This window comes from Pecten maximus, unplaced genomic scaffold (genome assembly GCF_902652985.1).
Source record: "Pecten maximus unplaced genomic scaffold, xPecMax1.1, whole genome shotgun sequence".
NCBI lineage: Eukaryota > Metazoa > Mollusca > Bivalvia > Pectinida > Pectinidae > Pecten > Pecten maximus.
Genome location: NW_022979439.1, coordinates 530 through 28,400, shown reverse-complemented (window position 1 = coordinate 28,400; position 27,871 = coordinate 530). Strand labels below are relative to the sequence as shown.

The following is a 27,871-nucleotide window of genomic DNA, read 5'->3' as shown; positions in this document are numbered from 1 at the left end:
CTGTGTAATCCTCAAACGAGATGACAAACGTTCGATTGGATATTTCTTTGACATCAGTGACATCACCACCTCCACTTCTACGGGTATTTTCAAAGTAAAATTCCAGCGTAGACAAGGTTGTCTTTTCACTAACACCACTGACCAGGATACTCGGAGAGACTGGAACTCTTTTAACCTCCAGAAAACATTTATCCAACGAGGACTTCTGACAAGCTTGCTCCACTTTTTCAAAATCTGAAAAGGATTTGTTTATTTGTTAGGTTAATCACCCCTAGACCAGCCAGTGTCATTTTGAGGCAAAATCTCCTTGTAGTAGTTGGTGACTACCTCACTGAACAACAAGAAGCATATCACATGCAATCCAGAGCAGTTAGGGTTAAGTGTTTTGCCCATGGACACAACCACAACAGCACAGACCGGCCCATTTCTCAGCTTCCCAGGAAATACAAACCGACATGAGTGGGAGTGTCGAACCACACACCTCACATCTTCATCTGAGATGATGTGGCTGTCGGTCTACCCAACAGAGCTATTGTGACCCTACTGTGTCTCTGAAAAGGATTCTATAATTGAGAAATATATGAGTTTATTTTTAAAAACAATAAGAACGGAAAGAAAGGAACAGAAAACTATTGACAATTCAGTATTTCAGTTCTAGAATCAAGAGGCCCATGGGGCCTGTATCAGCCACCTAGTTGGATTTGACCAAATGTCAAAATAATGTTCATGTTCAATTCGTTTTATTTGTCAATCTCAAACAATGCTATATTGTTATAGTGTGGGGATCCCAACTGCTTTAAAGAAATAACAAAGTCTAGACTCTCTAAGGGTCTGAAAGACCTCAAGGATTGTTTTTATAGCAATAACATGCGTTCATAACTTTATGACTAGTAGTGATTTAAAGGAATTACCTTTATTTCCATTATGGGGCCCCACCCCTTTGGCCCCTTGGGGGTCAGAGTCATCATTTATGCAAAATCTGTTCCCCTTCCCCAAAGGAGGTTTCTAACCAAATTGGGTTCAAATCCATTCATAACATTATGACTAGTAGCGATTTAAAGGCATAACCTCAATTTCCCCTATTGGGCCCTGCCCCTCCTGCCCCTTGGGGGTCAGAGTCACCATTTTTGGCAAAATCTGATCCCCTTTTGCTAATGATGTTTCTGACCAAGAATTTTTTTAACTAGTAGTGATTGGAAGCAAGTGTTGACGGACAGCGGATGGATAGCGGACGGACGGACAGACGACAGGTGCCATGCCATGACCTTTGGTCCACGTGAGCTAAAAAACACTTTGATCTGTTATTTTGCAGTAGTCCAAGTTCTATGTATATATGTGGCTTTTAAAATCAATAATTCAATCAATTCCATATTCCAAGAGTAGAATTTCGGTAGTTAAAGTTCTTTCTATGATCAAAAAACTTTTGTTTGCTTCATACCTGGGGCGACATCAAATGTAACCAAGACTGTGCCGTCTTCTTTTCCAAATAGAAATTCTGTTGGTGACACCTGAATCTTTGACCTCAGAAAACTCTTGAGCCCTTTTCTTGTTGTGGTCTGGCTCATGTTCTTGAAGAAAATCTTTTTCTGGTAAAACTGAGAAGGTCCAGGTTCTAATCCCGTAAAGAGCCTCACAGTCAAAGGGGATTTTTCCAGTGTGTGTTGTCTCTCAAGAACAAGTTGTGCGACTGTGGAATAAACTAAAACTATGAGTCAAAGACTATGTTTCACCAGTAAATCCTAGCTGCTTCCTACCAACTTGAAGGAGAATTTCTCTGAAGCTTATCTGGTAGAAGTAAGGGTACTCCTCAAGGGGTTTGATGCCCAGTGGAAGGATTTAAAAAATATTACTAGAAAATTGTTTTGTGAATGAAAACATATCTATCTTTTTTCTCTATTAGGCATTGATTTTGTTTTTTCACTCAACTGACCTTTGACACTAAGGCCAAGGTGGCAATGATCCATTGACAGAGCACAGCGGCTTGGCATGATTTCACTATAATTCATATATATATGGACTATCATTTATAAAATTGTGCCAAGCCCCTGTGTGACAGAGCACCCATCAACTTTCATTGAAAATATCGTTAATGGGTAGAACATATCACCGGATAAGAAATTATTAGAAAAATATGCACTTTGACCTTGAACCTTGCCATTAGGGTCAAAGTGATTTTACATTTATTTTACCTTCTGCAGTTTTGTACGTAATGAAGACGACTCCATCATTCTTTCGTTTTGAAGTATCAAATTGTTCAATGTCAACAGGCTGACCTGCTGCTCTTTTGCTTTCAAAGTAGAGTTCAACCGTGTCATCGGATGTTTGCTTGTCTAGCCCGTGTACTTCTATGGTACAGCTCTTTGTCTGTTTCCCAGAGTTATCTCCCCCTAAAAAAACAAGTTACAACTTTCAAAACCCGTCTGATAATAACATGGCCCTTATTGAAGAAATAGTCATGTTTTACAACAGTAAAACATTAAAACTCATCTAATATATGAAATGAATTTGTAAAGCATTTGAGCGAATAATGCATCAGATGAATAATTTAGGCAACTATTGAGCTATACGGCAAGTATGTTACATGATAATATTATAATTTCTGCAGTAATGTGTTACAAATTAATGTCAGCATCCATTTGATGTGATGTAATACAGTTACCCATGTGATGTAATACAGTTACCTATGTGATGTAATAGTTACCCATGTGATGTAATACAGTTACCGATGTGATGTAATACAGTTACCCATGTGATGTAGAACAGTTACCCATGTAATGTAATACAGTTACCCATGTGATGTAATACGGTTACCCATGTGATGTAATACAGTTACCCATGTGATGTAATACAGCTACCCATGTGATGTAATACAGTTACCCAAGTGATGTAATACGGTTACCCATGTGATGTAATACAGTTACCCATGTGATGTAATACAGTAAACCATGTGATGTAATACAGTTACCCATGTGATGTAATAGTTACCCATGTGATGTAATACAGTTACCCATGTGATATAATACAGTTACCCATGTGATGTAATACGGTTACCCATGTGATGTAATACAGTTACCCATGTGATGTAATACAGTTACCCATGTGATGTAATACAATTAACCATGTAATGTAATAAAGTTTCCCTTGTGATGTAATACAGTTACCCATGTGATGTAATACAGTTACCCATGTGATGTAATACAGTAAACCATGTAATGTAATACAGTTACCCATGTGATGTAATACAGTTACCCATGTGATGTAATACGGTTACCCATGTGATGTAATACAGTTACCAATGTGATGTAATACAGTAAACCATGTGATGTAATACAGTTACCCATGTGATGTAATACAGTTACCCATGTGATGTTATACAGTTACCCATGTGATGTAATACAGTTACCCATGTGATGTAATACAGTTACCCATGTGATGTAATACAGTAAACCATGTAATGTAATACAGCTACCCATGTGATGTTATACAGTTACCCATGTGATGTATTACAGTTACCCATGCAATGTAATAACCCATGTGATGTAATACAGTAAACAGTGTCATGTTATACATTTACCCATGTAATGTAATACAGTTACCCATGTGATGCAATACAGTAAACCATGTGATGTAATAGAGTTACCCATGTGATGTAATAGAGTTACCCATGTGATGTAATACAGTTACCCATGTGATGTAATAGAGTTACCCATGTGATGTAATACAGTTACGAATGAGATGTAATACTGTTACCAATGTGATGTAATACAGTAAACCATGTGATGTAATACAATTACCCATGTGATGTAATACAGTTACCCATGTGATGTAATAGTTACCGATGTGATGTAATACAGTTACCGATGTGATGTAATACAGTAAACCATGTGATGTAATACAATTACCCTTGTGATGTAATACAGTTACCCATGTGATGTAATAGTTACCCATGTGATGTAATACAGTTACCGATGTGATGTAATACAGTAAACCATGTGATGTAATACAGTTACCCATGTGATGTAATACTGTTACCAATGTGATGTAATACAGTTACTCATGTGATGTTATAGTTACCCATGTGATGTAATACAGTTACCAATGTGATGTAACACAGTAAACCATGTGATGTAATAGTTACCCATGTGATGTAATACAGGTAACCATGTTATACAGTTACCCATGTGATGTAATACAGTTACCCATGTGATGTTATACAGTTACCAATGTGATGTAATACGGTTACCTATGTGATGTAATAAAATTACCCATGTGATGTAATACGGTTACCCATGTGAATTTGTAAAGCATTTGAGCGAATAATGCATCAGATGAATAATTTAAGCAACTATTGAGCTATACAGCAAGTATGTTACATGATAATATTATAATTTCTGCAGTAATGTGTTACAAATTAATGTCAGCATCCATTTGATGTGATGTAATACAGTAACCCATGTGATGTAATACAGTTACCCAAGTGATGTAGAACAGTTACCCATGTGATGTAATACAGTTACCCATGTGATGTAATACGGTTACCCATGTGATGTAATACAGTTACCCATGTGATGTAATACAGTTACCCATGTGATGTTATACAGTTACCCATGTGATGTAATACAGTTACGAATGAGATGTAATACAGTTACGAATGAGATGTAATACTGTTACCAATGTGATGTAATACAGTAAACCATGTGATGTTATACAGTTACCCATGTGATGTAATACAGTTACCCATGTGATGTAATACAGTTACCCATGTGATGTAATACAGTTACCCATGTGATGTAACACAGCAAACCATGTGATGTAATACAGTTACTCATGTGATGTAATACGGTTATCCATGTGATGTAATACAGTTACCGATGTGATGTAATACAGTTACCCATGTGATGTAATACAGTTACCCATGTGATGTAATACAGTTACCAATGTGATGTAATACAGTAAACCATGTGATGTAATAGAGTTAACCATGTGATGTAATACAGTTACCCATGTGATGTTATACAGTTACCCATGTGATGTAATACAGTTATCCATGTGATGTAATACAGTAACCCATGTGATGTAATACAGTAAACCATGTAATGTAATGCAGTTACCCATGTGATGTTTTACAGTTACCCATGTGATGTATTACAGTTACCCATGCAATGTAATAACCCATGTGATGTAATACAGTAAACAGTGTCATGTTATACAGTTACCCATGTAATGTAATACAGTAAACCATGTGATGTAATAGAGTTACCCATGTGATGTAATAGATTTACCCATGTGATGTAATACAGGTAACCATGTGATGTTATAGTTACCCATGTGATGTAATACAGTTACCCATGTGATGTAATACAGTTACCCATGTGATGTTATACAGTTACCCATGTGATGTAATACAGTTACGAATGAGATGTAATACAGTTACGAATGAGATGTAATACTGTTACCAATGTGATGTAATACAGTAAACCATGTGATGTTATACAGTTACCCATGTGATGTAATACAGTTACCCATGTGATGTAATACAGTTACCCATGTGATGTAATACAGTTACCGATGTGATGTAACACAGTAAACCATGTGATGTAATACAGTTACCCATGTGATGTAATACTATTACCAATGTGATGTAATACAGTTACTCATGTGATGTTATAGTTACCCATGTGATGTAATACAGTTACCCATGTGATGTATTACAGTTACCCATGTAATGTAATAGTTATCCATGTGATGTAATACAGGTAACCATGTTGTTATACAGTTACCCATGTGATGTAATACAGTTACCCATGTGATGTTATACAATTACCCATGTGATGTAATAGTTACCTATGTGATGTAATACAGTTACCATGTGATGTTATACAGTTACCCATGTGATGTAATACAGTTACCCATGTGATGTAATACAGTTACCCATGTGATGTTATACAGTTACCCATGTGATGTTATACAGTTACCAATGTGATGTAATACGGTTACCTATGTGATGTAATACAGTTACCCATGTGATGTTATACAGTTACCCATGTGATGTTATACAGTTACCCATGTGATGTAATAGTTACCTATGTGATGTAATACAGTTACCATGTGATGTTATACAGTTACCCATGTGATGTAATACAGTTACCCATGTGATGTTATACAGTTACCCATGTGATGTAATAGTTACCTATGTGATGTAATACAGTTACCCATGTGATGTTATACAGTTACCCATGTGAATTTGTAAAGCATTTGAGCGAATAATGCATCAGATGAATAATTTAAGCAACTATTGAGCTATACAGCAAGTATGTTACATGATAATATTATAATTTCTGCAGTAATGTGTTACGAATTAATGTCAGCATCCATTTGATGTGATGTAATACAGTAACCCATGTGATGTAATACAGTTACCCATGTGATGTAGAACAGTTACCCATGTGATGTAATACAGTTACCCATGTGATGTAATACGGTTACCCATGTGATGTAATACAGTTACCCATGTGATGTAATACAGTTACCCATGTGATGTTATACAGTTACCCATATGATGTAATACAGTTACGAATGAGATGTAATACAGTTACGAATGAGATGTAATACTGTTACCAATGTGATGTAATACAGTAAACCATGTGATGTTATACAGTTACCCATGTGATGTAATACAGTTACCCATGTGATGTAATACAGTTACCCATGTGATGTAATACAGTTACCGATGTGATGTAACACAGTAAACCATGTGATGTAATACAGTTACCCATGTGATGTAATACTATTACCAATGTGATGTAATACAGTTACTCATGTGATGTTATAGTTACCCATGTGATGTAATACAGTTACCCATGTGATGTATTACAGTTACCCATGTAATGTAATAGTTACCCATGTGATGTAATACAGGTAACCATGTTATGTTATACAGTTACCCATGTGATGTAATACAGTTACCCATGTGATGTTATACAGTTACCAATGTGATGTAATACGGTTACCTATGTGATGTAATACAGTTACCCATGTGATGTTATACTGTTACCCATGTGATGTTATACAGTTACCCATGTGATGTAATAGTTACCTATGTGATGTAATACAGTTACCATGTGATGTTATACAGTTACCCATGTGATGTAATACAGTTACCCATGTGATGTTATACAGTTACCCATGTGATGTAATAGTTACCTATGTGATGTAATACAGTTACCCATGTGATGTTATACAGTTACCCATGTGAATTTGTAAAGCATTTGAGCGAATAATGCATCAGATGAATAATTTAAGCAACTATTGAGCTATACAGCAAGTATGTTACATGATAATATTATAATTTCTGCAGTAATGTGTTACAAATTAATGTCAGCATCCATTTGATGTGATGTAATACAGTAACCCATGTGATGTAATACAGTTACCCATGTGATGTAGAACAGTTACCCATGTGATGTAATACAGTTACCCATGTGATGTAATACGGTTACCCATGTGATGTAATACAGTTACCCATGTGATGTAATACAGTTACCCATGTGATGTTATACAGTTACCCATGTGATGTAATACAGTTACGAATGAGATGTAATACAGTTACGAATGAGATGTAATACTGTTACCAATGTGATGTAATACAGTAAACCATGTGATGTTATACAGTTACCCATGTGATGTAATACAGTTACCCATGTGATGTAATACAGTTACCCATGTGATGTAATACAGTTACCGATGTGATGTAACACAGTAAACCATGTGATGTAATACAGTTACCCATGTGATGTAATACAGTAAACCATGTGATATAATACTGTTACCAATGTGATGTAATACGGTTACCCATGTGATGTAGTACGGTTACCCAAGTGATGTTATACAGTTACCCATGTGATGTAATAGTTACCCATGTGATGTAATACAGTTACCCATGTGATGTAATAGTTACCCATGTGATGTAATACAGTTACCCATGTAATGTAATACAGTTACCCATGTGATGTTATACAGTTACCCATGTGATGTAATATAGTTACCCATGTGATGTAATACTACTCAGTTCCTTATAGTCTTCCAGAAATACATACCATCAGTTTTACCGTATCCTAGGCTTGTGTACTGCTCGTAGTACTTGAATATCTGAAATTTAAAATATCAATCATACTTTAGCCTTGATCTTAATGTCATCTATAAAGCAAATCTTAAAACTTCTTAACAGGCTATAGTGAAACAATTGTGCTAGCAGTTATCTTAGCAGGGTCAATAATACAAACACATAGGCTTCCATAATATTACATAAGATTTGCATCACCTTAAGAGTGGCTATCTGGCATGCTATAGATATCACTTTAATCTCACTTTTAGTCAATATTTGATTTCCTGACAGTTTGAGGAAAACAAATACTTAAGTCTTGAACATCAGAAATTGAAAAAATAGTTGAATCAGAATTTTTTCAGGGAAACATAACTTTATATCATGACTCTAATATATTAAACAAATTGGTCAGAAAATATGGGTAGCCATGTAATGCATTTCAATAATACCATCCATTTTTATTTGACACAAGATAAGTGTACATGGAAGGGTAAATAATTCACTGAGGTCATAGTTCATTAAACATCGACTTACATTGAATCATCAACAGATTGACAATATGACAAGCTAATAGTCACCTCTGAACTACCTGAACAAGAACATGCAAGGATGGAAAAAACACACCACTCTCAACAAGGTTAACGACTTGATTCTCTCCTTTCATTGGACAGTTCATACTAATTGTGCATGCTTTTAACTTTCTTTGTACACTCATTTCCGTTCTGACGTACACCTGAACTGGTGGTAATTGATGATACTGTTGAAAACAGCGGTAAGCCATCAAATGTGGGTTTGACAAACAAAAATCTTTTTATTTAAGCGTGTTTTTTTTTTCTCAGTCAAACTTGTCATACTATAGCTCAATATTAAGGGGAGGTAATTTTTTTTATCACTTATCTATTACATCAAGACAATACTTGTCTCTTTTTCAGTCTCAGATATTTCAATTCTTTCATACCATTTGCTGAAGCGACTTGCAATATCATTTACTTTTGTTGTTTATTATCTAAACCTATATTGTTTATTTATCACATAGTCTTGAACTTGATTTTCTTCCCATTTATTTCAGATTAAGCTTTGTGTTTTTCTTTGTAATGTTTCAAAACATTTTGACTTTTAACTTTGTATGGTAAGTATAGCACTTGTATTTATTCTAATAATCATATCAGATGCAGAGAAGTTACAGGAATATTTTGAGGGAACGGATGTAAAACCAAAGGATGATTTCAACAGATGGTTGTTAGACTGTGCCATGAAAACAGCTGTGTCGAAGACTGTTGGAGAGCTGAAGGTGGTGCGACTGTTAGGCAAGATGAATATGAGAGCCCCAATATTTCTCAATATGTTATCTCTCATCAGCGTTCTAGGATACGTCTATTCCATGGATCAAATTCTGGTAAGAAGGATCAGATTACCAATGTAAAATGGACTTATTAAGTGCAGCGTCTCAAAGACAATTAGGGATACTTGGTTGAAGAAATGACTTTGGCTGTATGACGATCCATGAAGGGTATAGTGATTCTACTTTGTCCAGATGCTCATTACATTATATTAGATGCATTGAGGCAGATTTAATAAACATTCCTACCTCTACATGTTTTTGGTTATACATTCATATCAATTAAAGTATATATTCTCATGGCATAAGATTTTTACAGGTTAGTAAGATGGAAGCACCATGGTATTAGACCTTTTGTTGCTTTATGCTACATTCAAAGGAGCTAAGGAGGAGGAGTTTTTGCCTTGGTAAGATGAAACTAGTGAAAGGAAACATCAGGATACCCTCAAACTCTAAAGTAACTGTTAAAGGGATCATTGACAAGCCAGTAAATTATATTCCCACTTGTGCTCTTTTACAGTCTGTGAAGACAGGTGTAACAAAGACTTATAACACCAGGGCTGCTAGATGATGACTTCCGAGACACGGAACATTATGTACCTGTTACTATTTCCAACATCAGCATTTGTAGTATCACCATACCATCTATAACTGCAGAGATGAGCATCAGTTGAGGGAACATTGGAGGACTACAATGCCCCAGAGCAGAAAGATTTTAGAAGCCTGTTGAATTTGGATAAATCATCATTATCAGCAGATACATTTTGTAGATGACCTTTTGCAGAATATTGCTGATGTTTTTTGCTCTGGAGATCTGGACAAGGACATTGTGGAGGAACTCAACTTCGGATAGAGTTAACATACTCAACTCCTTTTAGACAGTGCTTTAGGAGAATACCCCTAGCAATGTTAGAAGAGGTTCGGGACCATCTTCGACAGCTTGCTGCCTGCGGAGTGATCAGATGATCCCACAGTCCATGGTCATCCTGTGTTGTGCTCGCACGCAAAAAAAGATGGAAGCCTTCGTATGTGCATCGATTATCGACAATTGAACAACAGGGGCCGGTTGTATGAACGTTCATTAAATTTAACCATCATTAAAGTACCAGTAAGCCTTAATGATTAATTAAATATCTAATGATAGATTAGTTAATGGATCATTCAAAATGTGATGTTGGAAAGGTCATTTAAGGGATCATTAACAAATTGAGGTTTAATGAAGGCTTAATTACGGATCAACAATTAAACCATCATTAACTGTGGGGATTCTCTCTTCCCATAATGCAACCTGCGTAAACATCCTGGAGACAAGTAAACATCCAAGATCGAAAAGATGGCAAGAGGAAAAACTTACTCAGACATTTTTCGACCATATGTTCGCAAATTTTCCTGTAAATCAATGATAATATGTTCGTGTAATGTTTTAATGATACAAGCTTTAATGGACATGGGAAAATTAGGTTATTTAAACTTTAGTTATTTTACAAACATAACATTTATATTAACCACTCATGTTGGGGCCCGGATGGAATCATGGAGGTGTCTTAATGTGGGAGGAGACCGGAGTATAGGGGGGGGGGGGGGGGGGGGGGGGGGGAAGTACATAGTCGGGAAGGACAGGTATAGCCCATTTACCTTTTCATGCCCGATTGGGGAATCGAACACCTGTCGGCCTAGTAGAAAAACGAGTGCGATATCCACTATGCTACCCGACCACCGTAGAATACGATTATTCTGTTTATATATAATTAATATCTTAATGATTTCCATTTTTACAAAACAATATTGTAAGCTTGCCTCATTGACAAGAAAATGTTTTTAAAAACGTGATTCTGTTCAGTGTTACGGGAGGTTACGTTTGGTCTGTATACCTTTATTGTCACACATTGCCTGAACGCAACTGATGGAATGGTATCACTTCCGATTGACAAAAGTCGGCTCGTTCTGAGTCGGAGCCTGAATACGAATCTGTGTTCCAGAAAAATACACAGATACTAGCTAGTGGTTGTACTTTCCAAATACTATAATCTTCATTATCTTGCTAAATGTGAAAACTGCATGGGAAGATATTCGACAGAGCGCAGGTCCTAAGTGTTACGTTGTACTTTGCTATTATGTTGCTACACTTTGTAAATGTACCTTTCTGTTTTGGATTGATTTAAACATATTTTTATTGTCATAAATCAAAGCAAAAAGGATTGGGCACAAGTCATAACAACTATTAAAGCCCTTTAAACAAATAATTACAAAGGCTCAACATTTGGCAAAAAGAGAGTGTGAAAGTCATCAATTAAATATTTTTGTAACATTGTTCTCTGAAGATTCAAAATGTAAGGAAGTACAGGATTTTTTTTTTTATACATTATTGAGAATGCTATCGTGGATCCCAGATATAAATTCATATAATTAATATAATTCTTAGAAATGTATGTGAATTATGACATTATGACATTATGTGCAAAGTACCGTCATGTGCTTGATATTGACGTTTTCCGTGGCACAACGTTACAAATCAACACGGCTGTTTTTCATTTTGTACAGTAGTACATCATGGTCTTGGTCAATGTCTGGAGAAACGCATTGAATGTTTTATCCGTAGAGAGAATGACATTTCACATATTCATACAGGTTTTCATGTTTACAACATTACAACAGTGTTATAATGACTTAAAATTAATTATACGTTTTTATCGGGAGGCATCTATACCACTTGTAATTTTAAACATAATTCCATGCGTCACATAAATGTATCTTATTTTTAAGCATACATGTCTGTACATGTATATGTATTTATTTTCTTCAAATAATCAAACATTCCATGTATGCATATAACAATTTATTTCTTTTAATATCTAATGGAAATTTTCATGGTGAAGTAACTATTATAACTAAGCAAGGACGGAAGAGAGGCAGTTTTGCACATCGATATATGCGGTTCTTCTTTTTTCTCTTCACACTCAGGAATAGGTTTATTCTCAGAATCAATGCATGGTTTCAAGGCGACATTAAACATATTGTATGTATTTCTTTTATAATATCCTTTGTTCAAAAAAAATAGAGACATTACCAGTAATTATTTTTTGAGAGGAAGAGTGAAATAACAGAGATAAAGTGAGATTGAGAGAGGGAGAGAGATAGAAGTGGAGAAAGAAACTAGATACATTTAGATTTAAGGCAGCAGAACTTTGGTTTGAGGGTTGCTGTGGGGGTTACTTTTACTGTCCAGAGGCAAAATGAAGAATTTTTAGGAAACATGTTTTGGCTTAGACTTTGTATGTTAAATCTAAATTGTTAAGTTTTGGATGCAAGTGTTAAAAAGCATCAGTAAACTCATTCATAATTGTACAAAGTTTCTAATTTTTGGTTTCAGTGTTGTTGTGTGGTTAACTATTGCTATCAGGAGTCAGATATGTTTCATAATAATTTGCCTTCTATACTGTAAAACTTGATTTAAAATATGGCTGCTTTACTTTAGAAAGTTGCAATATTTTTTGTTAAAACATCAATATACTGGTACAAGCATCGAAATATAGATTCCAGTTGGTGAACTCGCCCCCTAATTCTAGCGTGAGGTATAGTGATATACAATGTGAGGCGAGCTTTGTACTGATAGTGAACTCGCCCGCTGATTCTATACTTATAAGTTTGAGGTATAGTGAAATACATCATGAGGCGTGCTTTGTACCATTGATGGTACTATTGTTTTCTTTTTTTTTTGTAATAACTAACAAAATTAATCAAACATAGTTCTGTTCTATGGACAGCAATGTGACCCTGGTGTAAGAGTTTGGCTGGACAGTTCTTGGCAAAACTCATGTTGAGATATCCCTGTCCACAGAACAGACCGATGTAAGATTCTATTAATCCCAGATGGAAGTGATCTACAGTTAATTATCTAGATACAATAACTTACATCCATGTCATCAACATGAGAATATTTGCTCTTTTGTTGCTGATCGAGCTGCAATGGATCTGGAGTTTGTGTGTCCTGGATATGCAGAGTTTTGTTCTTATTTACACTCATTTGTCCAGAGGTTAAGAACCAAGAATTGGTTTGGTTACCATGGTGGCCTCCAGTGGCACCCTGTGCTGTACTCTTCCCAAGGTGCCTAGAATCAGTTTGGTTACCATGGTAGCCTCCAGTGGCACCCTGTGTTGTACTCTTCCCAAGGTGCCTAGAATCAGTTTGGTTACCATGGTAGCCTCCAGTGGCACCCTGTGTTGTACTCTTCCCAAGGTGCCTAGAATCAGTTTGGTTACCATGGTGGCCTCCAGTGGCACCCTGTGTTGTACTCTTCCCAAGGTGCCTAGAATCAGTTTGGTTACCATGGTGGCCTCCAGTGGCACCCTGTGTTGTACTCTTCCCAAGGTGCCTAGAATCAGTTTGGTTACCATGGTGGCCTCCAGTGGTACCCTGTGTTGTACTCTTCCCAAGGTGCCTAGAATCAGTTTGGTTACCATGGTGGCCTCCAGTGGCACCCTGTGTTGTACTCTCCCCAAGGTGCCTAGAATCAGTTTGGTTACCATGGTGGCCTCCAGTGGCACCCTGCGTTGTATTCTCTTCATGGGGCCCAGTAAGAAATTGGTTACCATGGAAGCCTCCAGACGCTCCCTGTGCTCTGATGTGCCCAGTCAATGTTAGTTTACTCTCTGAAAGGATCTTTTTCATAACATCTGCCACGTCTTCCTTTTGTGCTACCACTGTGACTTTAAACCCCAAATCTGACTGCCTCGTGTATCTGACTATCTTCCATGGGCACATCTTTTTACCTTAAATAAATAACCCTCATTATATATTATACGCCATTTGTAAATTTGTTGCTTGATATCAAACAAGAAGAGACAGCAATGTAACCATTGTTTAAATGTGAGAATTTACTATTTTCCTTTATTCACTATCTATTTTGTTATTTCTATTTTACATGAGTTGGAATATAAAACCTCAGTTTGTAAAGGCTTTCAAGTTCTCCAGAATTTTCAAATCTTTAAAAAAAAAATGTCCAGTATAATCAAATTGAAATGAGCAATCGTACCACGAATATTGTCATAAAATTTTGGCAATTTGTTGGGTCCCTGCACTTTTTTCTTTGATTCCTTATGTGCTAGTAATATGCCAAAGTCCTCTGTTGATGTAAGAAGTATTTTAATTTCCTGCAAGTAATTCTTGTCTTCTTTCACATCCAAAACTGCTTTTTTGATCATTTTTGCTTGTTCTTTGCACGTAAGTTTTTCTGTAGTAAAACAAAAATAGGAAATGTACCAATTGGATTATCTTCATCAAATGAAATCAGAAATTAAATCATGGACAAAAGACATACAAGAGGTTCAATGGGCCTGTATTGCTAACCTAGTATTATCTTCTTTCATAATGTTCTATTTTCGACAAGAACTTGTTTTTGTGCTATCCCTATTTGACCTCAATGACCCCAAATAACAGGTCAAGCCTACTCAACCCCTGTACATTTAAACAAACTTAGAAGCTCCTTACCACAGCATAATACAGGCCAAATATCAAGTCCTTGGGCCTCTTAGTTATTGAGGAGAAGTCGTTCAAAAGATTTTAGTCTATTTGACCCCTGTGACCTTGAATATAGATCAAGGTCATTCATTTGAACAAACTTGGTACCCCTTCATCCCAGCATGCTACAGGCCCTACATTAACTCCCTTGACCTCTTGGTTATTGAGAAGAAGACGTTATAAAGATTTTAGCTTATTTGACCACTGTAACCTTGAATGTAAGTCAAGGCCATTCATTTGAATAAACTTATTATCCCTTCATTTCAGAATGCTACAGGCACAATATCAGGTCTCTGTGCAGTTACTGAGAAGAAGTTGTTTTTAAGAAAATAATTGATGTTGGACAGCTGGATAAGTCGAATATTTTGCTTGGTCTCGTTGACAACGACACCAAGTTTTACTGTACAACTCATTAATGACAAGTTTTTTCTTAATATGAATTTCCATTCCAGAGGGAGTGATTACAAGTTTTCAAGATGACATTGACTATGACAGACATCTTGAATTTCCTGAATTTCATATTGGATCTGCTATGGACAATGCCTGAATAACAAGTGAAGATCATGTGTGTAGATAAGGAGCAGAAACAATAACAAACAAAAATACACAAGATGAATGATAGTTTGCTGATGATTCGCCTTGACATAAGTCTCCCAGTTTTCAACCAATGAACATTGTACAGAGTATAAATTACTTTTTGAATCAGGATTTTGCAAGGTTTTCACAACAAATCCCAGCGATGTAATTCTTTCTTCTGAAGTGATTTTCAATACTTCCTTGGTTCCTTTGGTAATTTTATCATCTGAATCTGACAACATCCTGATGTAGAGGTAATGATGTGCATCCTTGGTAACCCATTCCTTGGTGCAGTTTTTATGTTGCAACTCCTGATATTTTGGATCTGAAAGATGATGAGGTCAAAAATTGTTTTAATAAATCAGTCTGATTAAATAAAAAAAACAAAAGTGATTAAAGGATCCCAACTGCTTTAAAGAAATGACGAAGTCCAGACTCTCTAAGGGTCTCAAAGACCTCAAGAATTGATTTTAGAACATCCATTCATAACTTTATGACCAGCAGCGATCTAAAGGAATTACCTCTATTTGCCCTATGATGGCCCTGCCCCTTTGGCCCCTCGGGAGTCAGAGTCACCATTTATGAAAAATCTGTTCCCCTTCCCTCAATGATAATTCTGACCCAATTGGGTTCAAATCCTTTCAAAACTTTATGACAAGTAGCGATTTAAAGGAATTACCTCTATTTCCCCTATTGGGCCCCACCCATTTGGCCCCTCGGGGGTCAGAGTCACCATTTATGCAAAATCTGTTCCTCTTTCCCTAATAATGTTTCTGACCAAATTGAGTACAAATCAATTCATAACTTTATGACTAATAGCAATTTGAAGGAATAGCCTCTATTTCCCCTATGGGGCCCCGCCTCTTTGGCCTCTTGGGGGTCAGAGTCACCATTTATGCAAAATCTGTTCCCCTTCCCCAAATGATGTTTCTGACCAAATTGGGTTCAAATCCTTTCATAACTTTATGACTAGCAGCGATTTAAAGGAATTGCCTCAATTTCCCCTATTGGGCCCCGCCCCTCAGGCCCCTTGGGGGTCAGAGTCACCATTTATGCAAAATTTAATTCCCTTCTCCCAAGGATGTTTCTGACTAAATTTGGTCAAAATACAATAAGAACTTTTTGACTAGTAGCGATTTGAAGGAATTACCTCTATTTCCCCTATTGAGCCCCACCCCTTTGGCCCCTTGGGGGTCAGAGTCACCATTTATGCAAAATCTGTTCCCCTTCCACCAATGATGTTTCTGACTAAATTGGGTTTAAATCCATTCATAACTTTATGACAAGTAGTGATTTAAAGGAATTACCTCTATTTCCCCTATTGGGCCCCACCCATTTGGCCCCTCGGGGGTCAGAGTCACCATTTATGCAAAATCTGTTCCTCTTTCCATAATAATGTTTCTGACCAAATTGAGTACAAATCAATTCATAACTTTATGACTAATAGCAATTTGAAGGAATTGCCTCTATTTCCCCTATGGGGCCCCGCCCCTTTGGCCCCTTGGGGATCAGAGTCACCATTTATGCAAAATCTGTTCCCCTTCCCCAAATGATGTTTCTGACCAAATTGGGTTCAAATCCTTTCATAACTTTATGACTAGCAGCGAGTTAAAGGAATTGCCTCAATTTCCCCTATTGGGCCCCGCCCCTCAGGCCCCTTGGGGGTCAGAGTCACCATTTATGCAAAATTTAATCCCCTTCTGCCAAGGATGTTTCTGACCAAATTTGGTCAAAATACATTAGGAACTTTATGACTAGTAGTGATTTAAAGGAATTACCTCTATTTCCCCTATTGAGCCCCACCCCTTTGGCCCCTTGGGGGTCAGAGTCACCATTTATGCAAAATCTGTTCCCCTTCCACCAATGATGTTTCTGACTAAATTGGGTTTAAATCCATTCATAACTTTATGACAAGTAGTGATTTAAAGGAATTACCTCTATTTCCCCTATTGGGCCCCACCCATTTGGCCCCTCGGGGGTCAGAGTCACCATTTATGCAAAATCTGTTCCTCTTTCCATAATAATGTTTCTGACCAAATTGAGTACAAATCAATTCATAACTTTATGACTAATAGCAATTTGAAGGAATTGCCTCTATTTCCCCTATGGGGCCCCGCCCCTTTGGCCCCTTGGGGATCAGAGTCACCATTTATGCAAAATCTGTTCCCCTTCCCCAAATGATGTTTCTGACCAAATTGGGTTCAAATCCTTTCATAACTTTATGACTAGCAGCGAGTTAAAGGAATTGCCTCAATTTCCCCTATTGGGCCCCGCCCCTCAGGCCCCTTGGGGGTCAGAGTCACCATTTATGCAAAATTTAATCCCCTTCTGCCAAGGATGTTTCTGACCAAATTTGGTCAAAATACATTAGGAACTTTATGACTAGTAGTGATTTAAAGGAATTACCTCTATTTCCCCTATTCGGTCCCACCCATTTGGCCCCTCGGGGGTCAGAGTCACCATTTATGCAAAATCTATTTCCCTTCCCCCAAGAATGTTTCTAACCAAATTGGGTTCAAATCCATTCATAACTTTATGACTAGTAGTGATTTAAAAGAATTGCCTCAATTTCCCCTATTGGGCCCCGCCCCTCAGGCCCCTTGGGGGTCAGAGTCACCATTTATGCAAAATCTGATCCCCTTCCCCAAAGGATGTTTCTGACCAAATTGGGTTCAAATCCATTCATAACTTTATGACTAGTAGCGATTTGAAGGAATTACAGTCGAACCCGGTTATATTGAAATGCTCGGGGAATGGAAAAATACTTCAAATTAACCGGTTTTCAATATAACCGGGATCCAGCCTTTTGCCGACATATTTCAGTACCGCGCTACGTCAAACAACACACCATTGTTCAATACAGCTGATTTTACTTAGTCAGTATTTACAATCGGTTCCAAAATGATAATAGTTTCACAGTTTATTAGAAATAATGTTAAGTTCGACGGAAGAAGTCTAGCTTCGACTGTTGCTTGTTTTTGTTTATGTTGAGTTCGCGGACACACATGAGAACAGTTTCCGGTACATCCGGGCTACTTTCCAAGACCCTACCGTCTGTGCGTCAGTGATAGATGAATTTTCACGAATTGTTTGAGGGTTGTTGTCAATATCACTGGTTACGTTGTTATCATTGTCTGTCAAATCCCTAAGAATGGCCTCGTCATTTGTAATTGTCTCGCGTGTAGTTAAATGAGAGTCAATTTCGATGTATATATGTAGCAGAAGCCAAAATAAGCTGTGTCCCTCAAGGTATACTCGTAAACAAATACAGATTCACGTTCATAACGAACTTATTTAATGATTAAAAGTCACAATTTATTTGTATTGTGTAAATCAGAATTTCATTTTACCTATCTATTGATCGGACGCACGTACCGTAATGGCCGGTAATCGAAGCCAGTCGTGGCGACTTTCAATTTAAGCGATACATAAATAATGGTTTAGCATTGCCGGGGGCAATAATTTCCTTTCAAAAAAAGCGATATTTCAAATAAACCGATTTTAAAATAACCGATGAAACAATACAAAGACAAAGAAGGCATTTGAACGGGGATTTTATTTCACTTCAAATCAAACGATATTTCAATATATCCGATTTCAAATTAAGTGGGCTCGACTGTATCTGTATTTCCCCTATGGAGCCCCGCCCCTCAGGCCCCTTGGGGGTCAGAGTCACCATTTATGCAAAATCTGATCCCCTTCCCCAAAGGATGTTTCTGACCAAATTGGGTTCAAATCCATTCATAACTTTATGACAAGTAGCGATTTAAAGGAATTGCCTCAATTTCTCGTATTGGGCCCCGCCCCTCAGGCCCCTTGGGGTCAGAGTCACCATTTATGCAAAATCTGATCCCCTTCTGCCAAGGATGTTTCTGGTCAAATTTGGTCAAAATCCAATAGGAACTTTTTGACTAGTAGCGATTTGAAGCAAATGTTGACGGACGAAGGACGGACGAAGGACGGACGGATGACGGACGGACGACGGACGCCGCTTCATGGCATAAGCTCACCGGACCTTTGGATCAGGTGAGCTAATAAAAAGGAAACCTTCACATGAAATCTAAGAGAAATCTAAGAGAAGAACTTTCTGTGAATTAGAAATAGCAATGCTAATTAAACTTCAACTGTCAGCAATTATGTTTTCTGGATCAGACTCAAAATCAAATCAGCACAACTAGGGACAAGAGAAGCCTACATATGAAATCTAAGAAGAATTTTTTGTGAATTAGAAAACTTAATTCAAAACTTTAAGTGTCTGTTATTTTTTTTTTTTTTTTTTTTTGGATCAAACTCAAAATAAAGCTGAAACAATGAGAGGTCAGCAAGGGCCCCAGTATGAGGCAAGGGAGCAAAATAAACATCATACACATCCGCCTCCATATCTATTGGTTATAGAAACAGAAATGGAAATACTTGTATGTTTCATTTTAATCCTAAATATGTCTCCCACAAAGAACCAGGGTCATATTCAAAGATCCACTCTGTCCAATTGACACTTTGAGCCAGTGACCTTGACATTTAGCAAGAGGATAGTTATTTCCTTGTTTAATTCAAACCAACTTTGCATCATAAGGTCTTAAAAAAAATTTCATTAATGAAAAGATACAAAACCTGACCTTTGGCCCAGTGACCTTGATATTTGGCAAGAGACTCCTTGTATAAATTCCAATCAACATTGATTCATAATCTCTTAACAAAATTTCAATAAGTGATATCATAAAAAAATTACATTGCTTCTGACCCAGTGACCATGACCTCTATACCATGACCTTAAAATTTGGTCAGTTGTCTCCTTGTTTAATTCTGAACAACTTTGATTCATCATGTCAGGACAACATGTTCATTAGCAAAAGACACATAATTCTGCCTGGACATTTTACCCAGTTTCCTTAACCTTTAGACAGCTGACTACTTGTTTAATTTGGATCAACTTTGCTCCATGTTGTTTCAAAATGTTTATCAGTAAAAAAGATGCCAAATTTGACCTTGACCTTTGAAACCATGACCTTGAACTGATTTACTTATCTAATTCTTACCAACTTCACTTCATCACCTCATAACAAAATATCCATCAGTAAAAAGATACAAAATGTGACCTTGGCCTCTGACTCAATGACCTTCACCTTTACTCAGCTGACTCCTTATTTGATGCTCACTAATTTGCTTCATAATGTCTTAACAAAATGTTCATCAGTGAGAAGATACAAAATTTCACCTTGACCTTTGACAATATGACTTTGTTGACCTATGGTCAGCTGACTCCTTGTTTGAAGTTTGAGAAAAGTCCTTGCAGTTCTTCTCAGGAAATAGTCAACTGTCAAAATCAAAGATGACGGCTCGTTTGGCCATCTTGTTTCAAGATTAGACTCAAAATCAAACAGACACAGCTACATACAAAGGGAACCTACTAGTGAAGTTTGATAAAAAAAAAGTCCTTCCAGAACTTCTCAAGAAATAGTGATAACAAGGATTGTTTACAGATAGACAGACGACAGACCAGGGACCCAGGGTAATTTGAACAGCCCTCCATCTGATGATGGTGGGCTAAAAATAAAACAAATGGAAAACTGTTCAATAAATTTAAGGAAATGCAATAGTCAACCTCAGTATCAAGATTTATAAATACCTTGCAAGACCATATCACTTGTAACTAATTCTGCCAGAGCATAAACTCTCCACTTGCATACAGAGAAAGGCAGAACCTGCATTTGAATCGATGTCAACTGTGTTGGGATCCTTGCCTCAAGGATGCTGTGTGGGGGGTCATCTTCTACAAAAGTTAAACAAATGTCAACATTTAGATAGAATTTTAGTCAAATATTAAAAGGAAATTTCATACACACACATATTGACAATGTTCTGAGGCTAGTAAACAGTCAGGTCAAGAATCCATGTAAACTGTGGTCATCATACACAGTGAACAAATGTCTGTAACCCTGGAGAGAGTGGGAAACATTGTTATGTTGGTATCATACTACTGTTTTCTAGTTAAAACAATGGCTACCTTCAATGGTCAAATAAACAAAAACAGTTTGATGAATTACTATCCCCATCTGATGTGAAATCAAATGCTAAGAATACACATTTGATGATTTTAGAAATAGACTGAATGTTTGATAGATCCAAAGCATTCAATAATTGCAATTGGTGGAATAAATTTGGTAACACCACTAATTTTAGTAGACAACATCAGAAGTTAAATGCAAGTGAACGCATGCCCCAAGTAAGGTGAACCCATTCCTCAAATGAAAAGTTCCAGTGATTAGTGGTGCCGATTGTATAGTCTGGTCACAAGTTTTCTTTGATGTTAACCAAAATTAGTTCCCCTTCACCAAAGTATGTGTCTGACCAAATATTGGGCCTCAGGACGTAGGTAGTCATACCCACCATTTATACAAAATTGTTTCCCATTCTCCCAAGGATACTTTAGAAGAAACATTGACCAAATGTTGAAATCTTTTCATTCAAAGGAGGATTTGATATAATTTATTTTCCCCTATTGGGACGGCCTCTCAGGCCCCTAAAAGATGCTCTTGAAGAATGTTTATGACTAGTAGCAATTCAAATGAATTACCACGATTTACCCTATTGGGCCAAACCTCTCCTGTCCTAGGGGGGGCCAGAGTCACCATTTATGCAAATCTTGTTTCCCCCCTCCAAAGGATGCTTTCGTCCAATTTGGTCAAAATCTGTTCACTCCATCATGACTAGTAGATATTTACTACCCCTTTAGGGCTCCACCCCTCCGGGGACAAGGAAGTAAATAGAATAATCCAGATAATTCTAGTAAACAAGAGGCCTAGAAGTCCTGAATCCCTTACTTGGTTAAGGAAGATCTCTTGGTTAAATATTAGTACTCAGTTCCTTATAGTCTTCCAGAAATACATACCATCAGTTTTACCATATCCGAAGCTTTTGTACTGTTCGTAGTACTTGAATATCTGAAATTTAAAATATCAATCATACTTTAGCCTTTATCTTAATGTCATCTATAAAGCAAATCTTAAAACTTCTTAACAGGCTATAGTGAAACAATTGTGCTAGCAGTTATCTTAGCAGGGTCAATAATACAAACACACAGGCTTCCATAATATTACATAAGATTTGCATCACCTTAAGAGTGGCTATCTGGAATGCTATAGATATCACTTTAATCTCACTTTTAGTCAATATTTGATTTCCTGACAGTTCGAGGAAAACAAATACTTAAGTCTTGAACATCAGAAATTGAAAAAATAGTTGAATCAGAATTTTTTCAGGGAAACATAACTTTATATCATGACTCTAATATATTAAACAAATTGGTCAGAAAATATGGGTGGAAACCTCCAGACAAAAACGAAATACTGAAATAAATAAAGGGCAATAACTTTCGCATTTTTTCTATTTCGGAAACACAACACATCACGATAATAAAGTCTACCAACTTTTAATAAATATAAGTTGAAAATGTATGAGGAAATCTCCAGACAAAAAAAATTATAATACTGAAATAAACAAAGGGGATAAATGGAAGTTTACTGCATACAGACGGACTGATAATGTCATACCATATTATTCCTGTCAAATTCTGGGCGTACAAAAATCTATACAAAAAACATCAATTAATCACAAGGATTAAAAGAAGTCACCATGATAATATCCAACAAATAAGAGGCCCAGAGGGCCTGAATCCCTCACATGGGTAGTAAGAAAAGGTACAAGCTTCTGGTCAAATATTAGTACTGTCAAACCTGTTATAAAGGACATGTAAAGGACACTTGTGTATCAAGGACAGACTTATCAGACCTACTCCTTGCAATTTACTATATAATTTACCTCTCAATAAAAGACACCTGTCTGAAGGAAGGCCAGACAAAGGATTCTTCTTATGGATTCTTCCATAGCGTAAGCTTTAATTATAATAACACTTCATGAGGTAAAACATTTAGAAAGACCTCCATCTTATGATTGTGAACTAAAAAGGTAACTCAAAATGTCCTCAATGTCAAATGGTTCAGTAATTATACATGGATAAGCAAGAGAAAAAAACCCAGCTTGTTCTGAATATCCATAACGACAATACAATATCTCACCTTCAAGATATCCCTTTCAAAAATTGCAACCTTGACAGTCTTGATATTGGTTTTTCTATTTCGGCCATATTTGCTGATGGTATCACACATGGTCTTGGCAACAAGATGTGTTGGGTACAAAAATTTCCCTGTACCAAGTACTGGGAAAGCAATGCTCTGAAGCCGTCTTTTATCGGTCTCTATCAGACACTTTGTCACCAGCAGCTCCAAAACCTTAATAACAAGTGAATTGGTTTTCACATATTCTCAAACAAAATTCTAATGAATTTCAAAATTCATCAAACTCAAAGCAAACACATCTTATCACCTCAATTTTGTATAAATATAACGATAATGTCTAAATGTTTTTAACTATCAATCCAGTATTTTTCCTTTCTACATACTTACAATTTTGGCTTCAATTCAAATGTTTACCTGGTGTGTTATTATTCCCATTTTTTTATTCTGTGTTTTTGCCCATGCAAGTCCTACTTGAAATATCAGTGATTTACAATAAGCATAATATTTCTGCTAAGGATACTTCTCGATGCTGATGACATATAGACAAATGTACAATGGAATGGAAATATGATGAAATATCCTCTGAAAAAAATTAACTAAAAAAGTCACACTTACCATCAGAGAAAAATTACCAGTAGGTCTCCAAGTAGGCAACACTACATGAACTATGTTCTGTACATGTGGAAAGTTTCCAGCCGAAGTCACAGCAACATCACCAACACAGATACTCTGGTATTTTTTGTAGCATTCTGTTTGGATACCCTTTCCAGCTATTTTCAATATTATTTTAGAAACATATCCAAAATCTAAATCCAGTTTTGGATTAGTTTTGTTTACAAGAACATCCACCTAGAAATAATTAAGATTTTCAATTTACTATTCCATACATTTAATTCTCAAATCCAATAACTTCTAAGTCTTCCATTTTCATTTCAACTGTGAAAGGTTCACATTTTAAACAAGTGTCAAGTATTTTAAACAAGAGGCCCATGGGCCTTAACGGTCATCCGACTCAAAATTAAAGACCCTTATACTATTGTAGTATGCATTCTCTGTAGCGAGTAAAGTGGCACTGTTGGCCATGGCGGCCATCTTGGATTTCTGACCGACCTGAAAAATAGCAACACTAGGTCAAGACCATCTCAGGATCATTTCTGGTAAGTTAGAGCTAAATCCCACTGATGGACTTTGAGAAGTAGTTTTAAATAGGTGTTGTTAAGGAAGAACCATGATTGCGCAATCATGTTACAAAATGGCCGCCGTGGCTGCCATGTCAAAGTTTTTACAAGGCTGAAAAATAACAACACTCTCCTTCCTTAACATCCACACCAATTTCCAGCTCAATGGCACCAGTGGAACTGGGGAAGAAGTTTAAAATGTGTTTTTCAAGATGGCTGCCATGGCGGCCATCTTGGATTTCTGACTGACCCGATAAATAACAACATTTGGCCAGGACCATCTCAGGATCATTTCTGGTAAGTTAGAGCAGAATTACACTGGTGGAATTTGAGAAGAAGTTTTAAATAGGTGTAGTTAAGGAAGAACCATGATTGCGCAATCATGTTACAAAATAGCCACCATGGCTGCCATGTCAAAGTTTTTATGGGGCCGAAAAATAACAACACTTTGTTGCCTCTCCTTCCTTAATATCCTCACCAATTTCCAGCTCAATGGCACCAGTGGAACTGGAGAAGAAGTTTAAAATGTGTTTTTCAAGATGGCTGCCACGGCAGACGGCGCACAGCGCACGGCGGACGGCGCACGACGACGGACGAAACATGATGACTATAGGTCATCCTGACCCTTCAGGTCAGATGACCTAAAAAAAAGGTAAGTAAATGTAAGTTTGCATGTTAACACTTTCTATGTTGTCTAGTAATGGTACATGTATTTACAAACTTGCTAAGGACAATGGAACTGGTGGGTGGGAAGGACCATGGTAGAAAACGGTAACAGTAAACTGTGCAGTACCATAGCTATTAGTACAAAACAGACTAGAATTAAGGCCTGCCAAATATAGTAAATCAAAACTGGAACCCAAAGGCAAGGGACAGAAACCTACTCCTTACTTGAGAGCAAGCAGGAATACATACAGGCATCCACCATGCCAAGCCAGTGTCCAGCTGTTCAATCAAACAGCCAGGAGGATCCTGGAAAGTTTGAACAACCCCTGTCCATCTGAGGAACCCACCAATGCAGGTACCCCAGGACAGTACCATGCAGAGAAGGCACTGCCAGACTCCACAGAGTTAGCAGACCCATCCTTAGCTTTTGCCCTGTTTAGCTGTAGGAATGGATATAGGTCATACTTATATGACAGCAGCCAACTATAGAAAAGCTGAAATTAAACAGAGTTCCCTGAACATGGCCAACACTCAGGACAAGCATCCTTCGGGGTGGGGGTAAATAATTAAGACTCACAGAAAAACTGAGAAAACCCCTGCATCGAATTGCTATTTTTTTATGAACAAGAATTCTAAGTGGATGTATCGCCTATGCATAAAGTTGTATGATTACAAGAGTTATTGCATGGAAACATATTTTACATCTATAGTAACAATACCTTTGACCTTTGGACCAGTAAAAAAACAATCTCATGCAAACACTTGTTATAAGGAACAAGAGATCCAAGAGGGATCTTGGCGCCCACCATTGAATGATCTTCATAGGTTCTATGTCAGATTGATCTTCTCCCTACTTATTTCCCTTCATTTTACTAATCTGTGCAAATTGAGAAACATCCCTCCAGTACTTTTCAAACAAGGGAATCCTAGCTATATCAGAAATTTGAGATTTAGCGATAATGGCTGTTTGTTTGCCAGATTGTTTTCAAGACAGACTGGTCCCAAAATGCAATATGAGGGACCAAGGGGAACCTACATATGAAATTTGAGAAAGATCCCTTCAGTACTTTCTGAGAAATAGCGATAACAAACTTCAATTGTCAAAATCCAAGATGGCTGCCTCTCGTCCATGTTGTTTTCTGATAAGTCTCAAAATGCAATATGCATAACTTAGCACCAAGTGCAAACTACATATGAAATTTGAAGACAGATCCCTTCAGTACTTTCTCAGAAATAGTGGTAACAAACTTCAATTGTCAAAATCCAAGATGGCTGCCTATCGGCCATGTTGTTTTACGATTGGTCTCAAAATGCAATATGCATAACGAGGCACCAAGGGGAACCTACATATGAAATTTGAGAAAGATCCCTTCAGTAATTTCTGAGAAATAGCGATAACAAACTTCAATTATCAAAATCCAAGATGGCTGCCTCTCGTCCATGTTGTTTTCTGATAAGTCTCAAAATGCAATATGCATAACTAAGCACCAAGGGCAAACTACATATGAAATTTGAAGACAGATCCCTTCAGTACTTTCTCAGAAATAGTGGTAACAAACTTCAATTGTCAAAATCCAAGATGGCTGCCTATCGGCCATGTTGTTTTACGATTGGTCTCAAAATGCAATATGCATAACTAGGCACCAAGGGGAACCTACATATAAAAATTTTAGAAAAATCCCTTCAGTACTTTCTCAGAAATAGCGGTAACAAACTTCAATTGTCAAAATCGAAGATGGCTGCCTGTCAGCCATGTTGTTATCCAACTGGTCCCAAAATGAGATATGCACAAGTAGGGACCAAGGGCAACCTATATATCAAATTTCAGATCGGTCCCAAAATGCAATATGCATAACTAGGTACCAAGGGGAACCTACATATGAAATTTGAGAAAGATCCCTTTAGTACTTTCTCAGAAATAGCAGTAACAAGAATTGTTAATGGACGGACGGACCACGGACGAAAGGCGATTTGAATAGCCCATGATGGTGGGCTAAAAACTGCATGAAGTTTGAGTTTCATCAGCAACAGGGAACTTGAGTTGTCGCAAGGTAACATATTTTCTATTTTTAGTCACAGTGACCTTGACCTTTGACCTGGAAAGCAGTCTCAAGCAAGAACTTGTGATAAGGAAGGTCTGCATTAAGTTTGAGTTTGATTAACCAAAGGGAACTTGAGGTATATCACAGAAACCTTTGTGTGGATGCCGCCGCCAACGCTGACATAGTGACACCTTTATTTCGCCTGCTTTTCGTAAACCATAAACAGTCACAAACAAGGGATGGGTGGGCTATCTAGGATATTTTGAAAAAGGAATAAACCAACCCCGAAAAGCCTAAAAAGGCAGGCCAAACTGTCATATGGCAAAGCAATGTTGAACAAGATTATTGCAGGCAGAGCAATATACGCCAGTCG

The 27,871-nt window shown here is 37.1% G+C and overlaps 1 protein-coding gene across 1 annotated transcript; it reads right to left on the bottom strand.

The window, feature by feature from the left end:
* On the bottom strand, nt 1-23,480 carry LOC117318642 (the record flags this gene model as incomplete). Its single annotated transcript, XM_033873605.1, has 10 exons — nt 23,475-23,480; nt 22,427-22,478; nt 21,164-21,307; nt 15,656-15,862; nt 14,477-14,674; nt 13,357-14,213; nt 8,097-8,148; nt 2,190-2,387; nt 1,439-1,687; nt 1-234 (listed from the first exon to the last, which is right to left on the bottom strand). Coding segments are annotated over exons 1-10 (2,197 nt in total), but the record flags the coding sequence as incomplete, so codon positions are not given.
* Nucleotides 23,481-27,871: the final 4,391 nt, after the last annotated feature.